At 38.2% G+C, this 19,097-nt stretch overlaps 4 protein-coding genes across 4 annotated transcripts; 2 read left to right on the plus strand and 2 right to left on the minus strand.

Moving 5' to 3' along the window:
* The first annotated feature begins 918 nt into the window (after positions 1 to 918).
* On the plus strand, positions 919 to 4,516 carry LOC21394087 (ACT domain-containing protein ACR6). The gene is made up of 7 exons (XM_010114095.2): positions 919 to 1,124; positions 1,868 to 1,913; positions 2,213 to 2,327; positions 2,456 to 2,523; positions 2,657 to 3,265; positions 3,482 to 3,586; positions 3,882 to 4,516. Exons 1-7 carry the CDS (start codon positions 1,078 to 1,080, stop codon positions 4,221 to 4,223), a joined length of 1,332 nt encoding a protein of 443 aa, XP_010112397.1. The 5' UTR covers positions 919 to 1,077; the 3' UTR covers positions 4,224 to 4,516.
* Positions 4,517 to 7,144: 2,628 nt separating this feature from the next.
* Positions 7,145 to 9,219, plus strand: LOC21394089 (pentatricopeptide repeat-containing protein At5g14080). Its single transcript, XM_024176039.1, has 2 exons — positions 7,145 to 8,824; positions 8,945 to 9,219. The coding sequence occupies exons 1-2, from the start codon at positions 7,165 to 7,167 to the stop codon at positions 9,211 to 9,213; spliced, it is 1,929 nt and encodes a 642-aa protein (XP_024031807.1). The 5' UTR covers positions 7,145 to 7,164; the 3' UTR covers positions 9,214 to 9,219.
* Positions 9,220 to 9,244: 25 nt separating this feature from the next.
* LOC21394090 (cation/H(+) antiporter 15) lies at positions 9,245 to 12,085 on the minus strand. Its single transcript, XM_010114098.2, has 3 exons — positions 11,834 to 12,085; positions 10,709 to 11,710; positions 9,245 to 10,472 (listed from the first exon to the last, which is right to left on the minus strand). Exons 1-3 carry the CDS (start codon positions 12,083 to 12,085, stop codon positions 9,264 to 9,266), a joined length of 2,463 nt encoding a protein of 820 aa, XP_010112400.1. The 3' UTR covers positions 9,245 to 9,263.
* Positions 12,086 to 16,821: 4,736 nt separating this feature from the next.
* Positions 16,822 to 18,962, minus strand: LOC21394091 (60S ribosomal protein L7a-1). The gene is made up of 7 exons (XM_024176044.1): positions 18,871 to 18,962; positions 18,693 to 18,740; positions 18,390 to 18,591; positions 17,693 to 17,862; positions 17,451 to 17,579; positions 17,257 to 17,349; positions 16,822 to 17,135 (listed from the first exon to the last, which is right to left on the minus strand). Exons 1-7 carry the CDS (start codon positions 18,871 to 18,873, stop codon positions 17,004 to 17,006), a joined length of 777 nt encoding a protein of 258 aa, XP_024031812.1. The 5' UTR covers positions 18,874 to 18,962; the 3' UTR covers positions 16,822 to 17,003.
* Between the last annotated feature and the right edge of the window lie 135 nt (positions 18,963 to 19,097).

Here is a 19,097-nt window from a genome sequence, read left to right on the forward strand (position 1 = left end):
AATTCTAAACTCGAATCAGCGAAGTGAACGGGGCCTAAAGTTATAACTTCAACTCAAGTTATAACTCAAACTCAACTTAAAATTATATTTTAAGTCACCTTAACTCAAAAATGTGACTTATTTATGAAAAAAATAAAGATATTTAAAAAATTCAATACAGGTTGAATTAAGATAAATAAGTCTAAAAGACACTAATAATACTAATTGGAAAGAACAATTAAAATTAATAAGAATTTTTTTTGATATGTTAATATATTAATAAATCAAATTTTATTCCGTAAAATATATATAAAATAACGTAAAAATTAAAAAAATATATAAACCTAACCGTTAATAAAACATGACCGTACTCATACGTCAAAAGAATCTCCCAAATTAATAAGAGGAAAAATATTATTTTTAGTAAAAAAAAAAAAGGGAGGAGTTTAACGAGGGAAGAAGGCAGTGGCTTACGCTGCAATTGCCGCCAAAAATCCCGGCAGATATCCGACCAAAATGAACCCAACACGGGCACTGCCACGTCACCATCCGCAACGTCATGTGATCTTTGGGAACCGCGCCCTCTTCGTACGGATTTCCCTCCTTTCCTTTCCCCTCCTTTTATGTTGCGACTTTCTCTCTCTGTCTGTGACCGTAAATGAAAAAGGTCAAACCCCGCCAAATTAAATCTCACTGGCTGTGACGCATCACTCCTCGGAATCCGCACCCACAGCCTGACCGCAGCCTTCCACGTCACCAATAAGGGGCCGGTTCACGTGAACCCGAGTTGGGTAGCGTTCTTATTAAAACGGTTTTTAGGTCCTACCACCACTCTCTTTTTTTTTTTTTTCCTTTAAATATAATTAAATTTTTGAATCTTTTTCTTTCATTCTTACTTTTATTTCTCTATTTTCTGTCCTATCTCTATCTCTTGTCTGTTTTTTCCTTGGATATTGGAGGAAGCATCCTTCAATAATAACAACACTTTCGACCAGGTTTTTTTGTTTGTACAGTTCGTTCGTTGTTTAAATTCTCTCTCTCTCTCTCTCTTGGGTACTCAGATTTTTCAAGTTGAATTGTGAAGAAGAAAAACAAATTATGGATGATGAATATGCTAAGCTCATCAGGAGGATGAACCCACCAAGGTATTTTTTCTTTTAATGTTTTCTCGTTTTCTAAATTATCTTCTTTTTGGGTTTCTGGGTTTTGGTTAATATTTTTGTTTGCAGGTGTTTAATGTGTGTGTTGAATTTGAAATTCACGTTGTTTTAAAGGGTCTCTTCTTTTGCTTTGTTTTGCTTCTTTCTCAAGTTTTCCTTTAAATTATTATTTCAAAACCAAGAATTTCACTTTAGTTCCTGTTTAAATTTTATTTCTTTTCCAAACTTTCTTTCTGGTACTGTTCTTTATCTTTTATCTTTTTTCTTTTCTTTGATTGTTGATAATCACAGAACGGGTGAAAAATGTTACTCATATCTTTTATGTTCGTTACATTTAGAAAAGAAAAAAAAAACTTTGTTTTGAATATAATTGTATCAAGATTGGCTTTCATTTCTGAGGAACTACAGAACAGAAAATGTTTTTTCTTGATTTTTTTTTTAATTTCCAAGTTTTCCTGTAATTGTTTAATTAGGGATTAAACTTTTTGTTTTCTTTTGATTATACAACCGCTAATTTTTGCATCCACTAATTTTTTAAGCCCTCCAAGTATCTTTTCTTTTTTAAGCCATTTTTCTCAATTGCTTTACTTTACCATGCCTAGGTTTTTTATTTTAAGTGTCTGCAGAACATAGAACTTTCTTTCGAACTTTCTTTCTTGGTGTTTGTTTGGAAGGAAAGAAAGTTGTTGTTGCTTAATCTGATTCTGACTTACCTTCTGTTCTTGCAGAGTTGTGATTGACAACGATGTTTGCGAGGATGCTACTGTTATTAAGGTTAATCTTGTGCCTTCTATGTGATTTGGTTATGAGTTTCCAAACCTAGCTCAGATTATGATAATTCTTATTTGTCAGTTAAACTGCTGTTATCAGTTGTCTTTGACTAATTCTATCATATCAACTACGTAAACAAAACCATATATTATTGTTTCTTAGGAATTTTGATAAATACTATACAGATAATTATTTATTGAGTCAACCCCGTTTCTTTAAGGCTTAATTCTGCTCTTATCTTTTATAAATTTATGATTTATGAATTGGTTTTTTTTTTTTTTAATTTATTTATTATGTTTTAGGTTGATAGTGTCAACAAGCACGGAACACTCTTGGAAGTTGTCCAAGTGCTCGCGGATGTGAACCTTACGATAGTAAAAGCGTATATTTCGTGTGATGGAGGATGGTTTATGGATGGTAAACCTACTTCTTTAATAGGAAACAATAGTAAAAGCCTCCATATTGTTTCTGATTGTCCTCTTTCCTTACTATTCCTTTCTCTTGTGATTTTTCTGTAAGCTTTTCTTCTGAATTTTCGGTTTCAGTCTTCAACGTGGTTGACCATGATGGGAAAAAAATTAGAGACAAGGAAGTGTTGAATTATATTCAAGTGGTAAGCGCATGAAATTCTTAAACTACTCCCCAAATGAACCCTAAAACTACAACTTCATGTCATTGAGCCCTTTTTGAACCAGAATGTTGATCATGCTTATATCCCTTTCTAATTTTAATTCTAATTTTTGCAGAGACTTGAAAGCAATGACGGATTTGTACCCACGGTGAGAGAGTCTGTTGGTGTGATGCCCGCGGAAGAGCACACCTGGATCGAGCTCTCCGGCACTGACAGGCCAGGTTTACTGTCTGAAGTATGTGCAGTTCTAGCAGATCTTCGTTGTAATGTGGTGAACGCCGAGATATGGACGCACAATGCTAGAGCTGCAGCAGTAGTGCACGTCACAGATGATTCTACCGGGTGTGCAATCAAGGACCCTAGACGCCTCTCAACGATTAAGGAACTGCTTTGCAATGTCCTCAAAGGGAACAATGACCGCAAGGAGGCAAAGATGACACTCTCACCGCCGGGGGTTACAAATAGGGATAGACGGTTGCATCAGATAATGTTTGCTGATAGGGATTATGAGAGAGTTGAGAGGGTGGATCCAGGGAGAATTGAGGATAAGGGCTCAAGGCCTCGTGTAGCTGTGTTCAATTGCATTCAGAAGGATTACACCATGATTACTATGAGAGCGAAGGATCGCCCTAAGCTGTTGTTCGACATAATTTGCACTTTAACGGACATGGAGTACGTAGTTTTTCATGGAATGGTCACAACTGGGAGGACAGAAGCTTATCAGGTGGGCTCACATCTTTAAACTTGACCGTGATGACTTGAATTGGTGAATGTATCATAATAAGGATAGTGAGGTTTTTTTGATAAAGACAATAATTGTAGTCAGTAAAAGCTGATTAGTATTTGAAACTAAACTAGTTTTGTTCAATTTTGGGAACTCTGGTTTTCTTGGTTAGAAGTGATCTTGTCGTTTCTCTGACTCTGAAATTCTTTGCTGTAGGAATTTTATATTCGACATGTCGATGGGCTACCTATAAGCTCAGAAGCAGAGCGAGAACGTGTCACACAGTGTCTCGAAGCCGCCATTGAAAGACGAGCAAATGAGGTACATAAATTTTTTTTTGGCCTTGTTTGACAGAGGAAAAGTGGAATTAGGGATATTGATGGTTGTTTGGTATGAAGGATTAGAGGAGGATAGGCATTGAGTGAGGGATTCAAAAGATTCTTCACGGTACTCCAACTTTGATCCTTTCAAACACAGTTAGGGAAAGGTCCTCCCCTTTCTCATTTTCCTCAGCTATCCATCCTTTTTCCTTTTCCCTCTTACCAAACACAGCCTTACCATATAACATACTTTGCGTGGAAATCATACCAAAACATGTGTTGCTTTTGTTATGCAGGGCATAGAACTACAATTGTGCACAGATGACCGAGCTGGTCTCCTCTCCGATATCACGAGGATATTCCGGGAGAACAGCTTGTGCATCAAGAGAGCAGAGATCTCGACAAAGGACCGGAAAGTGAAAGACATTTTCCATGTGACAGACGTGGCGGGGAACCCCGTTGACCCCAAGATTATTGATTCGATTCGCAGACAAGTTGGCCCTGGTTCGCTGCAGGTGAAATATGACACAAGTCTATCACCAAAGCCGCGTCAAGAGACAACAATAGGATTTCTGTTCGGCAACTTTTTTCGAGCTCGGACTCTCCAGAACTTCAAGCTGATCAGATCCTACTCTTGATATCTTCCTGTAAAGTCTTGGATATTTGATATTAGAACTTCCCTTGCTAAAGTAAAAATGTGGGGACTAAGACATGCTGTATAGGTACTCCCAAAACTCTAATCTGAGGTTTAGAGTGTTTTTATGCTAATACTGTATATATAGAAGAAACCCAAAAACCACTACTGTAAAAAGGTAAAAGCTACTGGTTTGGGTTTGTACATCTGAAGACTGAAGGCTGTAAGCATACTTGTATAGTGTGTACATACATAACATGGGTTGTACAAAAGACACAAGATTTGTACAGATACTTAAGCTCAATGAAAAATTTTATGTATATAACTAGATAATTTGTTGTCTTCTCCTTTCTTGTTTGCCATATACTTTGAGAAAACAGGCATAGACTGAGATTTTACTTTAGCCATACCAATCAGAAAAGTTCTTTTTAATTGCATTGGAACAAGAAGGAAAGAAAATGGTTCACCCGTTGCAGAAGGCCATCCACTAATGTGTTGAGAAACTCTATGATGAGGGGGAGTGTATGGATAATACTGAGACATTAGCGTCTCAATTTTAAGATGAGATGGTCACTAAAATTAGTTTTATGGAGAACGTTGTTGATAACTACATGTGTAACGTCAGTGAGAGCAGTTGCATGTTTCTATTTTTATGTCGGTGACAACTTGCTTTGATACCATTTGTTGGAACTAATGGGCTTTCAATACTCATAAATGAGATCAAAATATTGAACCCAAAAATACATTGTCATATTAGATTTTGAAGCATATAGAAATTAAATTGTCCATCCCATTATGGACTGATATTATACATACATGCATGTGTTAATTCATATTAACACAGTTGTCCATAAGATGCTTTAATTAATTACAGAGTAAATTATTATGATTATGAAAGTCCACATAAAAATATTCTAACAGTCTCTCACTTGGACGACATAATCATACAACAAACATTTACTCATCATAGCATAAGTATCAACTAAGAATCTCACATAATAAACACAAGCCAAAAATAATCATGCATAATAACGTATCGACAGGATACAATCATTATACATAATCTAGCGCTAGAGATTCATCAAAGCATGACGACAACTTTAATATATGGATCGAAAACAATGATAGAGACTAACAACCAGATGTCTCTTTTCAACTTGTCACTTTACCAACTAAAAAAGTGTGTCAACACAACATCACACATAAAGTGACAGATCCATGAATATGCATGTATTATTTAAAGCATAAGCAATCCTTATCAATAACAACATATCACACACAAATGACAGTAAACTCCCACTAACTCAATACAACTACAAGCTCCTTACAGTCCTGAGTGGGATCCGTGTTTTTAAAACACATAATAAGTAAGTCTTTAGTGGAACTGCCAACATGTTGTTTATAGGCGTGTTTTCAGTAACAATGAGGTCATTTTACAATTTCTCTTTACAAAAAAATAGAACACACCATCATTATGCTTGAGCGGACAATGCTCTTGGTATTTATAAGAGAAATATATTATTATGAAACTTTCACAACACAGTTTCAGCCAATCCAGAAATAGAGTGAACTACTCTTAATGCTGAAATAAGATTCCACAATTACATTACACAAATAGCTTTACGATACGCCACATATATTCCGTATGACAGTCGAGGAAAATCCTAAAGGCTGAAACATGATTGTGATTATTTGGAGGTTGTTTGGTTGGAGGATTCGTTCCCTGATTTGAATCATGGTTCGTGGTTCGTTACAGTATTTTCTCTCACAAAAAATTCACGTAAATCGAAAATAATTTTAATCACATGGTTCTAATCCATGAGCCAAACGTCTCTTGTGATTCAAGTAATCTTGGGAGCATGACATGTTAATTGACAAAGTGTACAGTAACATTTTATAAAGATGTTTATTTTCTCAAATTAATAGAATATTTTACTAAATCATAAATTGATTTAAGAAGGCGTGTTTTGGTCATTTTCTTCTCTCTTTCTTGTGATGTGAAGCTTTTAGATGATAGATTTATCGGCTTAATTCGGACGGATGATGAAACTGACGGTTTTAAATCCACCTAAACAATAATCAACGAGGGAGAACAAAAGAGAAAACTCTGCGTATATTCTATTGTTTTTGAATGAAAAAAGCTGAATACAAAATCAAAGCTTGTGGCCTTGATATAGAGACCTTTGTAAAAATAACTCAATAGGAAAGTTTTATTAGTAAAATAACTTTTCAAAAAATTTTATTTGCAACGTGACTTTTTTTTAAAATATGACAATCTCTCTCCTCTCCTCTCCACTCTCACTCCCGTGACTTTTTTTTTAAAATATGACAATCTCTCTCCTCTCCTCTCCACTCTCACTCCATAAACTTTCCCTGAAAATTTTCATTTCCCGGGAAATTTCTCCTCTTCCACCCAAACAGAACATAAAATCATCTTCTAAACCACTTCCTATCCTCTCTCTCCTCCACCATTCCGCACAATCTCTGCTAAATTCTCATGCGTATATATATACACACATATATATTTATAGAAATCCAAACCCTAGCTCTGAATCTCCGGCCATGGCCGGAGAATCCACCCATCCTGATTCCAAGGCCTCGTCCCACATGCCATCCTCATCTTCCGCCGTCTCTCACTGCAAATCCCGTTGGCAACAACCTACCAGCGCCGCCGCCGCCGAGCTCAGCCCCAATCTTGCCAGATTTCGTGTTGATATTGGAAATAAATAAAATTAAAATTAAAAAGTCATTTTCTTAAATTTATTTTTCACTTGGTTATTTTAACCAAATTCCCCTTGATATATAACCAGACCATCAACGACATAGAGAAAAACAAAAGGGTAGCAAAGAAAAATAAAAACGACAACTAATATAAAGCCTAATAAACGACGCAATTTCTCCTGCATCACCACCGTGCTTCCTTCCTCTGCGGTCTTCCTGTAATAATGAAATCTGGGAGTTCGGCAACTGAGTTAGCAACTCGGATAAGTCGTGCTCTCATCAACGCTTCCAACCACTCAAGGCCAACTCGGTCATGGACCCCTTCTCTCGAACTCACTCTTCACCGACTCGCCTTCCGCGACTCACTCACTCCTTCCCTCGTCGCCCGAGTCATCGACTCGTTCCTTCTCCCCCACCACTCTCTCGCTCTCGGCTTCTTCAACTGGGCTTCTCAGCAACCAGGCTTCTCTCACTCCTCCATCTCCTACCAATCCATCCTCAAATCCCTCTCCTTTTCCCGCCAATTCAACGCCATTGATGCTCTTCTAAGGCAACTCAAAGCCAACAAAGTTTCTCTTCATTCTTCTGCTTATAGCTCCATAATCGCTTCCCTTATCGCCGGGAACAAAGCCAGAAACGCTTTTTTGGTTTTCAGCGAGATTGGTTCTCTTGTTCAGGATATTGGGTCCGAGATTTGTAACTCTCTTTTGGCTGCTCTGGCTTCGGATGGGTGTATTGATTATGCACATAAGGTGTTTGTTGAAATGACTCAGAGAGGTGTTCCTTTGACAACTCTTGGTTTTGGCGTGTTTATTTGGAGGTTATGCGAAAACGCTGAATTGGGTGTCGTTTTGAGTTTGTTGGACGAGGTTGTAGCTTGTGATTCTGAGGTTAATGGGTCGGTAATAGCGGTTTTGGTCGTTCATGGGCTTAGCAAGAATTCAAGAGCTTCTGAGGCTTTCCTCATTTTGGATGAGCTTAGAAATAGGAACTGTAAACCGGATTTCATGGCGTATAGTATTGTCTCTGAAGCGTTTAGATCAAGTGGGAGTGTAGTTGAGACACAGATGGTTTTGAAGAAGAAGAGAAAGCTAGGAGTGGCTCCGAGGAGTAATGATTATAGAGAGTTCATCATGGTTCTAATACGTGAGAGGCGAATATGCGAAGCGCGGGAATTGGGTGAAGTGATTGTGAGTGGGAATTTCCCGATTGAGGATGATGTTCTCAATGTTTTAATAGGATCAGTTTCAGCCATTGACCCCGATTCTGCGCTGATGTTTTTCAAGTTCATGGTTGGGAAAGAAAGGTTTCCAACTCTTTTAACTTTGAGCAATTTGAGTAGGAGTCTCTGCAAGCATGGCAAGATTGATGAATTGTTGGAAAGTTTCCAACTTTTGTCTTTCCACAACTACTTCAAAGACGAGGAGAGTTATATTGTGATGGTGTCATACTTGTGCAAAGCTGCTAAAGTGAAAGAAGCCTATGGAGTTCTTCAAGAGATGAGAAAGAAAGGGTTGGGACCGGAAGTCGCATCTTATAACTCTCTCATGGAAGCATGCTGTAGGGAAGATTTATTACGGCCTGCGAAGAAGCTGTGGGATGAAATGTTTACAATTGGGTGCAGTCCAAATTTGAGGACTTACAACATTCTTATTGGGAAATTCTCAGAAGTAGGTCTAGTTGAAGAGGCTCAGAGGCTGTTTGACCACATGTTGGCAAAAGGGGTGGCTCCTGATTCCACAACTTACACATCTCTGCTTCAAGGGCTTTGTCAAGAGACAAAGCATGAAGCTGCTTTTGATGTCTTAAACATTTGTGTTAAACAAGACTCAGTGCTTGCAAGAACAGTGTTGAATACCTATATTCTCTATCTATGCAAAGAAGGCATGTTCTTTTCTAATTCAAATTTGTTAGACATGTCAAATTTTCACAATGTTATAACAACCTCTTTAGTGGCATTTTTACAATTGGAGTAACACTGTCTTTGGCGTTCTAACTGTCCAGGTCTTTTTCTTGCTGCTTCCGAGTTTCTCCGTCGCCTTAATTATGGCTTTGCACACTCAGAGTTTCATGTCATTTTACTGAAATTTTTGGCCAATGCTTCAGAAGTTCCAACTGCTATTGAACACATCAAATCGGTTCGAGAAACTTCACCCTCAATGCTTCAAGCCATATCTTCTGAACTTTCAGCATCACTTTCATCTTCCTCAAAACCGGAGGCAATTCTTCAGTTACTTGATGCAACAAAAGAAGTTTTATGTCTCAAGCCATAATTCTTGAAAGAATTTGTAGTAAGATCAGATTAACCAGATGATAATCAACATTACGCTGACCTTCCTTGAATTGGCATTTCTTCTTCATCATCCTTTACGGAATTTGGGTCTCCATGACTTTGTTTACGGCTCCCACTGCCTTCATTCTCTAATTTGTTATGTTGTTGGACCACTAAAATCATGGCGTTTCCATTTGTATCTGCTGAAACGAAAATCTCTCCAATTGCTCCCAACTCCGAGCGCTCACTGCAATCCCCGAGCCCTGATAACAATGGCGACCGTCTGTCATGGCTTCTTCCCACCAAGACTAGTTGGTAATCGTTTTCCATGGAACGAATCACCGCAACTGTCCCTGAGCCATCCATTACGACTTCTTCTATGTAGGTCACCCGGTAGTTGCTCGCCATGGCTTGTCTAAACTCACTCAAGAACTCGTTGTCAAGCCTCCTTTCCTCCATATCATTGCCCGTAACATTGCCATTCCCAACAAGCCGAATCAATGTCAAACTTATGTTCGGATGTTCCGCCATTCGCATGCCTATTGCTAGCGCCTCCCTGTCGTCGTCTCCCCCTAAAAAGACAACGCCAACTCTGTATGGAGACCAACTTCCCAAGGTAGTCCGCGAAGGTCTCAAGAGCCCGCGATCAACAAGAATTGCGACCGAGCAAGGTGCCTTCTTGAGCACATTTTCGTTCATGATCCTCAGAGCAGCCTTTTGTGATGATTCACTTGCGTCATTGGCATTGAATCTGTTGTGGAAAGGGATGATCACGAGGGAAGTTCTCTTCTCGAGCGCTAGCACGTATACATCATCGTGCATTAGGGTGTAAGGGGATACTCCAATGTAGGCAGAAACCGAGACAATGTCGAGGTTGCTTTGCTCATACCATCTGAATGCATTGAAGACGCCCTCCGAGGGTCCACTTGAAGACGGTTTTTCACTAAGCTTCTGAGGGATGAGAAGGGGTTTCGCACGGCCAACAAGCTTAACTTGGTGGAGGACGCAGGCCTCGAGCGGGCTGTCCACAGTTGGATTTAAGGCCTCTAGTAGGTTGATTGCTGGAGGAGCATTGTCTTGGTCATGTAAGCAGACTAGTACTTGGAGTTCAGAATCTGGTTTTGCATTTATCATAGTTCTTCTCTTGTAAACAACATACCTCCTTGAAGGATCATAGAGTCTTCTTATAATTGGCGTGACACAGCCGGTTATAATCAGCATGGATATGCACGTTATGGAAAATGATTCAGTGTTTACCACCTGCAAAACATTGGGCCTTTAGAAGATTTAACAATCGTAAGAAGGTTATGCTTTGGATAATTGATGATTTTACTAAGGGTTAATTACAAAATGGTTGTATCATATACTCATTTTCTTTGTATTTAACCTTTTTAATCATTAATTGCATTCAGATACATGAGTAAACAGGTGATGACATATGGAATCGTAGTCCTTTTCGCGACAACAAACATAAGGATCTGAATTCTGAAGCATACTTTATTTTTCTTCATCATCTTAAACAAGCCGATCTCAAGTAGGCCTTGTGTGGTCATGAGGAGGCCAAGTGCGAGAGCATCCACCTTTGGAATTTTGTAGTAGAGAGAGCAGACAAAGGCTCCTACAAACTTCCCTACTGCGGCGATAAGACCAAGGGATTGCAAGATCATATAGTTCTTGAGCGAAATGTTAAAGACATCAATCACCAAGCCATTCTTGACGAAGAAGAATGGCATAAACATCCAGTAGGTGATGAATTCAAGCTTCTCCACCAGCGCAGACCCTATCGGTGGCCCCGATGGTATAGTTAGCCCAAGGATGACAGGCCCATAGTAGAGGTGCAAACCCGAGGCCTGGCTACAAAACCCCGTCAATAATACCACCACAAGCAAAATAATGAAGTGGCTTTGCTTCATTGGAGCTCCTATTGGGTTCCTCCTTAACATCCAGATAACTCCAGGACGGATGATGAAAATTATAAAGATTGTATATATGGATCCTGCAATAAGTGTCGTGAGTAGATACTTGTCGTGCTGCGACTGGCCCGCCAGAACCATGGATGTTGTTATGATGAGGCTGAGGAGGCTACTAACTGTTGATGAGCACATCGCCACCCTGCCGAACTCGGAGTTGATGATCTTCAGCTCGGTGAGGAGGACGGCGATGGTTGGAGAGCCTAACACACATTGAGCTTGCGCTAGTACAGGCAGGAACGTTGCCACGAAAGGCTCTATGTCTATGTTCACCATGGTGAGCATGACAAAAGTGAAGAACTCGGTTAGTATTATTGGCACCACCACCGTGACAGTTCCAATGGCAAACGTCTTCCTCTTGATTTTGTTAAGAATCTGGGGATCCAATCGCACTCCGACAAGGAAGAAATAGAACGTGAATCCGATAGCGGAGAGGAGATCGAGGAGTATGAAGCCTCTTAGGGGGAAGGCCTTTGCGGTGAATGTTTTACTCCGGCCTAGAAGCGATGGACCTAGTATTATACCACCCTAGCAAATTCACAACCAAATGAAACATCAAAATTTATATTAACTTTTTTTGAGTAATTATGAGAGATGGGGGGTTTTTTTGTTTTTTTTGTTTTCATAATTATTGTTTGTTATAGGACTTACTAGAGTTTGTGCCACAAAGATGGATTGGTGGAGAGGCTTGAGGAGGAGAAAGGTGAAGAGGATAGAGAGAGAAGCGAGGGAGAATTGCATGAGGAGAAGAGGGAGTATGGAGTCAAGAGGATTTGATAGGAATAATCCCTGGCCATGCACCTTTCCAAACGACATGCAAATGGTCGTCAAATTCTCCAAATCTTTCCATCGGTCGTTGGCGTATGTTGCTATGTCTTCTGGTTCCATCACGTTCGAACCCATGACTTTGCCTGTCTTTGCCTTTGCCTTTGGTGAGAGAGAGAGAGAGAGAGAGAGAGGGAGGGAGGGAGGTTATGGAAAAGACAATGGCCAGTGAAGGATAATTAGGCCATTAAGGCAACTGCCTAAGGTCCCCCTTAAATCAAGGCCCGCCTTTATTATTAGTCAATAGTTAATCGTTTCAAGGTTCATTTATCAAAAACCCTTGACCAAGTACCTTCACACCTCTTTCTAGCAAAAGTTACATTTGTACCTCAAAATATTGAAAGTTCTATTTTATCTATTTTTTTTTTCTTTCAAAAAAAAAAAAAATCCAATTATTTTGGTCGTAGTTAACTTCATAAAACTCTTACATAAAGAATCTGTATTAAAAATTTCTATTTCCCAATACTACTTTCTATCAATTTTTTTTTTTATTTTTTAATCCGCTTTAACTTCTCATATGTAGCAAAAATTTCTAACACGTAAAGGGTAAATGCCATCTTTTCTGTCCATCTCTCTTTTCTTCCCCCCCTAATCTTGATATTACTTGTCTTGCTGTATAGCCAGAATCATAACTGCTTCAATGTCTATTAAAGACTGGGAAAATCTATGGTAGGTAAGGTGAACATTTTACATCCTCATATTATACAATACTATTATAGAAGGTCGAAGTTTATTGTTCTTTGAATATTGAATTTCCTTTTTTGCCGTTGAGTTTTTTACTTTTATTCTCTCTCAGACACGTGCTTTTCCATTTTTTTTCTTGCTTCTCCCGTGTTGTGTTCTCCATCCGTCTACACGTCTTTCTCTTTTTCCCGTGCTGTGGTTTACACTCGGCTACTGTAGCTCTTTCTTCTTCCTCTTCTCTCACTCGTTCCGCTGTCTGTTTTTTTTTTTTCTTATCTCGCGGTTTTTCTCTTCTCTCCTGCGTTGATGTCGGTTTGGCTGTTGGATATTTTTGTTGATGTTCTTCTTCTCTTTTGGATTTTATTTCCTGTGGGTTTTAAGCTTCTTTTGTCGGTTTTTTTCCTCTGTTTTTTTTTTTGAAAAATTCGTTCTTTCGGTATGTTGTGGAGTTAATCTGGCTTAATCTTCGAGGTTTTTGGTTTTTCCACCTTTTGTTTTCTGCTTTGCTTCCGCTTTTTATGTTTCTTTTCTTCATGTTTTTGTTCCTCATGCGTTTTGTTTTTAGGGTTTCGTTTCATGCCACTTTTCCTCTTCTTTTCTCGCTCCGCTCTTTGTAACTTTTCTTCTGTATTTCGGTCTTCTGCTGTTTTTTTCTCTTCTCTTCTTGCGGTGTCTTTTGGAGTTAATCTGGCCGAATCTTTGACGTTTTGGGTTTTTTTCACTGTGCATTTTATGTTTTGATTTCGTTTTCCCCCTTTTCTCTTCATATTTTTGTTTTTCTTGTGTTTGTTTTTTAGGGTTTCTTTTTTTTTTTTTTTCATTTACTCTTCTTCTGGTTTGTTCTTATGCCCTTTTTTTTTTTCTTTTTTTTTTTTTCCCCCTTTTACCTTCTTGCGTTGTGTTGTGGAGCTGATCTAGGTTAATCTATGAAGTTTTTTGTTTTCTCAAAATTTGTTCTCTTTTCCTTTCGTGTTTTTGTGCATTCGGTTATGTTGCATGATTAAAATTTTTTTTTTCAAAGACTTGCAATTTATTTGAGTTTTGCTTACTTCAATCTTATCATAAAATAAATAAACAAACATTCGTGCAATAGCACAGGTAACGCACTAGTTTGAATCTAATGGTGGGAAAAGATGATGGAGCACCAAGCCAAAAAAAAAAAAAAAAAAGACCACCTATCACGTGCTATTCAATACCAATTATAACATTTATTTTAGAAAAGGAAACTCGATAAAAGGTTTACTTTAGAAAAGAAAACCCGATAAAAGGGAAAAAAAGATCTTTTATCACTGGCCGACACCACCACCTCTGGCAAGCTCCTTGTCCTCCTCCTTCTATGGCTACTCAACTCTCTTCACATTACAATCTGTGATGCTTGCCGGACTGAACATGCCCCAACCTCCATGACTTGGTCCTCATCGCCACCATAGATGAAGACTCCACTTGAACTTTCATGGTTTCCCCCTACAATGCCTTTTTCTCTTCCTTAATTCTTGATCCAATCAACCACTTATGCTACAAGAACAACAACAACAAAAAAGGCAATCCCAACACCGAGAATCGGATCTGGCAGGAGTGTTCAGTGCGAGGTCGTAGAGCTTGACAGACCTTCATCGTTGGCGGCGAAGAGGTTCTAAATAATAAACTCAAAAATAGTAATAAAACTACGCTATGCACATAAATAATACAGACTGAATTCGAGATGAAAGATTAACGACATTACGAAATGTCTAAAAATATCATAGAGGGCTTTTTAAGTGAATACAATCTGAATCCAAAAAAAAAGATTGACGATACCATGAAATTCTTAAACATATCAGTTGGATTTTTAAGCGAATACAGTCTGAATCCAAATAATAAGATTGACGATATTACAAAATTCTTAAAAATATTAGACGAACTTATCTACAACTGAGAATTTTAAATTTGAGAAAATATCGCTTAGGAGATAATTACTCAAAATCACACTTACAAATTCACCAACTCCAAGCCTAAATGATTATTTGTTACAAAGTCGCCAGGTTCAAGATGCCTTATTCGTTTGGCTCATCAGGAATCGTGATTTGAAGTTCATCACCAGGTTCAAGATGATTATTTGTTACAAAGTCGCGCCAAGCTTGGCTTTTTATAGAAACTATGTACTAAAAATTGATAGGCGTCTGCCTCTTATGTACACAACGATGCTACCTTTTTAAAATGTTATTTATTGAATACCCTAAATACACTAGAGAGAGGAAGGATTTCTGAGAAAAGAATATGACTTTTTTATTTCAAATAAGGAGTGCGGGCTCCCTTTTATAGGGCTTAAAGAAGACCATGATTTTGCTTCTTTCTGATGTGGGATGAGAGACTCCTTAACTCTTTAGAAGTTTTTCCTTTTACGGGAGAACTTTGAGAGTTAATTTCTCATTCACTTGTTGACTATTTTGAGCATATAAATACACTATGTTGATCTCTTCGCAACGAATAAATAAACGACAAATTATAAACAATAAAATTGTGCAAAGATAAATAAAGAAACCATGATTTATAGTGGTTCACTCCAAGGTGAGTTACGTCTATTGTTGTATCTTCTTCACTATCTGAACAAACCAAGTACAAGATTACAAGTCTCTCCCTTGAACTCTCACAAAGCACTCTAATGACTAAAGTTGTTCTTTTGTCTTGAATGTTGTGATCATCCCTTTTCTTCAATGGTCCCCCTCTCTATTTATAGATGCTCTCCATAACCTCCCTACGCTTTGTGGGTTTGCATCATGGGACTCTAGGTAAGTGAAGCCATGTATTTTGCCAAGTGTTGACACGTCCCTCACGTTCTCTTTCTAAATTGAACACAATGCGGGCAATTATCAACCTCATTTTTCAGAATGCTGAACTTTTATAGGGGAGTGGACTGACAAGGCTCGATTAGTCTCCTGGTTGTTTGATTGTGCAGGTTGCATCACTGTGCTTAAGTCGACTCAATTCGGTCAGTTGATAGGGCTTTCACTCGATATGTGAAACTTTCATGGATTCACCCAGCTTCAATCCTCTCGTTCCTAATTAGGCTCAACTACAAGCTAATGCCTGACTAAAGATTTGAGCTTACCAAATCCAACACCGACAGTTGCCTTCCACGACTCGTGGAATAATTTTTAGAATTAATAGAATTAATTAATTAATTAAAAAGTTTAATTAATTATTAATTTTATTAGATGTTGATATTATGAGTCCACAAGTCTCTGCGTCGTCTTGTTAATTCTACGAGACACTAAGGGTAAAACAATAGAATTGTGGAATTCTAAATTATATCACTAAAAAATAATTAATTAAGAATAATTATATATTAAATAATGTGATTATTTAATTTAATTTTAGAAAGAAAAATGTGGTGGGACCACATAAGCCACACGCCCAATCACTGGGTGCAGGGGGCATGTGACACATGGAGAATCCTACTGAGATTTAGTTACTTCATCTCTAAGTTATCTGGTTTACTTGTTTGACAAGTTTTCCAATCATTTTCAAAATTAGAGTTTGACTCTATTTATATTTGAATTTGAGCTAAAATTAGAAACTAGATAAATGAAGAATCTGTTCTCCTTCTCCTGCCCGTATTTTGCGCCAACCACAGGGAGAAATCCCTGTGGTATGGCCGGCCATAATAGATAATGAAGTGGAGAGTTTTTTGTTTCCAAAATTAAATAAGAAACTATATTTTAAATGAGATTTAAAATAAAGTAATAACCAATTGTCTATTGCTTTGTCTACAAGTTAAAGTAAATGGGTCCTCCTAATATTTTATAAATAAGAGACAATAGAAAATTAGAGAACATAATTTTCTCCTTCTCCTGTGTGATAAGCGTGTAACATATTAGTTATGGGCATGTAACATTATGTCAGATTTGGTCATTTTTCTTTTTCTTTCTTTTTGATGATAGTCTTGTGATATGGTGCGAGAGGTTTTAGTTTGATTTGGTCATTTGTTTCTACAGTCAGATTCTAATGTAATGGTTATTGTAAAGCATCCTACCGGAAGGGGGGAAACATAAAATAAAATACACAACCTCGATAGTGCAATAGGCGTATTTCTACCGACGTCTGCTTCTCATAAAATGAGCAACTGAGTAGTAACACGAGATCATGGATGCTTGATGAATCATGTATCGATAACAAAAGATTCAAAATTGTAAAATTGAAATGAATATTCGTCTTACGAGTCTCACTCAAAATAACTAACTCTGTTCTTTTTCTTTAAAAAAAAAAAAAAAGAGAATCTGCAACAAAACTTTCAAGTTCAAACACCGGAGGGATATTAATAAATAGGTAAAATTTATGACATCCTTTGAGCAGCTTCTTTAGCAAGGAGCTTCTCTTTTGCCCTGGTTTTTGCCTGGGACTTGGAACCCATGATGCCACCGCCCCACTTCTTGCGGTATTCATCGTATTTGTCGTTGAAGTTGGCCTGAAATAGCAGACACGTATCAAATTAGATAAAGCTATAGAATAAAACCTCCAAAAGAAACAGAGATCTTGCTGAACTCCAAAAAAAGCTCTATCCATAAAAAAAGTTAAACTTCTGTTACCTTGATAGCCTCTAAGATCTTGCTGAACTCCAATTTATCCTCGTTCTTGACTGTTGTCAAGCAAAGGACTGAAGCAGTTTTCTTATGGACGATCTGGAGAGAGGTAAAGGTAAATTAACATGGCAGTCAGTTTACCAATCTGGTTCAGTAGGAAAGCAATTTAAAATACAGGATTGGTACACAAGTATAATTACCGATCCCAGGCGTGACTTTCCCTTCACGATGCAGTATGGAATTTCCATCTTCCTGCACAATGCCGGAAGCCAAACAACCAACTCTATCGGGTCAACATCATGAGCAATAATGACCAGCTGGGCCTTGTTCTGCAAGGAAAACACATTTCACAAGTCTTTAATTTGGAAAGATCTCTACTAGCAAAAAGAATTTAAGTTAGAGGAATAAGCCTTACAAAACTAAAGCGCAAAACACAACAAACCTGCTCAATGAGGTAGGTCACATGGTTGAGACCATATTTCACCACAATAGGCTTCTTAGCTTCAGCAGTCTTACCCTCAGCTTCAGCCTGAGCTCTCTTGAGGAGACGCTCTTTCTTCTCGGCTTTGTCCTCGGGTCTGTACTTGAGAAGCATCTTAAACAGGCTGGTTGCTGCTCATGTGTTCAAAAGGAAGGTTATGACATATGTAAGAACATATAAGCAAACAATTTTGTAAAAAATGTTCACAATAATCAATCTTAACAAAATAGTCTGCAAACATATCCCACAACAATCGATGAAATAAATCCCTACTAAAAATGCTGCACAATCGAAGCTAGTCCTATATGACATCTTTTCTAAGAAGAACTCTGGTTTGCGGGAAAAATTAGGCTAAGACAAACTGCATCTATGCATATGATTTAACTGTCACCAAAATGTACTTCTAAATAAAGCTTTACTGTAAGAATAACCTCGGGCTTATTAAAAAAATCGTCCTAAGGCAATTCAGCGAATTTACTATATATACTAAGACTCTCACAAAAATGGATTTCTAAATGAAACTCTTTCTATAAGAATAAATATCTGGATTATGAGAAAAAGTTCGTTAGGACGATTCATAAGTTTACTACTGAGGATTACTAAACAGTGTTCCACAATCCAATAACGAGAAGAAAAGAACAAAGTGAGGAAATTATACCGAGGTTCTTGTCGAGTGTCTTGGTGAACTGGTTCAGAGCTGGTGGAACCTTGAGCCTCTGCTTGAGAATCCTTCTCTTCCTCTGAATTTGTACGGTTTTGGGCCATTTCACGAACCTCGTCAGATCTCTCTTCGGCGGCAATGCTCCTCCGATGCCGAACTGCTTCGGCCGCTTCTCAAATAGCGGGTTCACAACTTTCTCCTAAGAACCACAAGTAAAAAGCAAAAAGAACAGTTCGAAATCAAAATGGAGCAAAAATCGAGCACATTCGAGAACAAAGAAGCTAATTTTCTTAGTTTTACCGGCTTCTTCTTCCCTACGAGTGGAGCTTTGACGCTTTTTTTGGGAGCCTGCAGATTACGCAACGCAGAAGAGGAAAATTACGTCAAAAAACATGAAATTTCCAGTGAAATTATCTGGTGAAAGAGAAACCCTAAGTAAGGAAGAAAATGGAAGAAGACGAGGAAACTTAAGACTCGCCATTTTTGCGTCAATCTCTGCAACAGATACAGTGCTTTGGAGGTGCAGCGGCAGAACGAAAAAACCTAATGGCAGCAGATTCGTCTTATATATCGAGAAGAATACGTGTTATACGGCGTTGTTGCAGTGCACTCGCTGCCGCGTCACTGTCATACGCTAGGGCTCCACATTATGGGCTAAGCCTGCTTAGGCCTAAACAACAACAGGCCGTCAAATGTGGCCAGTGT

This window comes from Morus notabilis, unplaced genomic scaffold, assembly GCF_000414095.1.
Source record: "Morus notabilis unplaced genomic scaffold, ASM41409v2 Scaffold784, whole genome shotgun sequence".
In the NCBI taxonomy this organism is placed as follows: Eukaryota; Viridiplantae; Streptophyta; class Magnoliopsida; order Rosales; family Moraceae; genus Morus; species Morus notabilis.

Coding starts and splice junctions, on each gene's coding strand:
- LOC21394087 (XM_010114095.2), top strand. CDS start 1,078: ATGGATGATGAATATGCTAAGCTCATCAGGAGGATGAACCCACCAAG. Junction 3,266..3,481: donor GGAGGACAGAAGCTTATCAG/GTGGGCTCACAT, acceptor TCTTTGCTGTAG/GAATTTTATATTCGACATGT. Junction 3,587..3,881: donor TTGAAAGACGAGCAAATGAG/GTACATAAATTT, acceptor TTTGTTATGCAG/GGCATAGAACTACAATTGTG.
- LOC21394089 (XM_024176039.1), top strand. CDS start 7,165: ATGAAATCTGGGAGTTCGGCAACTGAGTTAGCAACTCGGATAAGTCGT. Junction 8,825..8,944: donor TCTCTATCTATGCAAAGAAG/GCATGTTCTTTT, acceptor CTAACTGTCCAG/GTCTTTTTCTTGCTGCTTCC.
- LOC21394090 (XM_010114098.2), bottom strand. CDS start 12,085: ATGGGTTCGAACGTGATGGAACCAGAAGACATAGCAACATACGCCAAC. Junction 11,711..11,833: donor TCTTTGTGGCACAAACTCTA/GTAAGTCCTATA, acceptor TGAATTTGCTAG/GGTGGTATAATACTAGGTCC. Junction 10,473..10,708: donor AGATGATGAAGAAAAATAAA/GTATGCTTCAGA, acceptor AATGTTTTGCAG/GTGGTAAACACTGAATCATT.
- LOC21394091 (XM_024176044.1), bottom strand. Junction 17,863..18,389: donor GACACTCGACAAGAACCTCG/GTATAATTTCCT, acceptor ACACATGAGCAG/CAACCAGCCTGTTTAAGATG. Junction 17,136..17,256: donor AGATCTTAGAGGCTATCAAG/GTAACAGAAGTT, acceptor CTGCTATTTCAG/GCCAACTTCAACGACAAATA.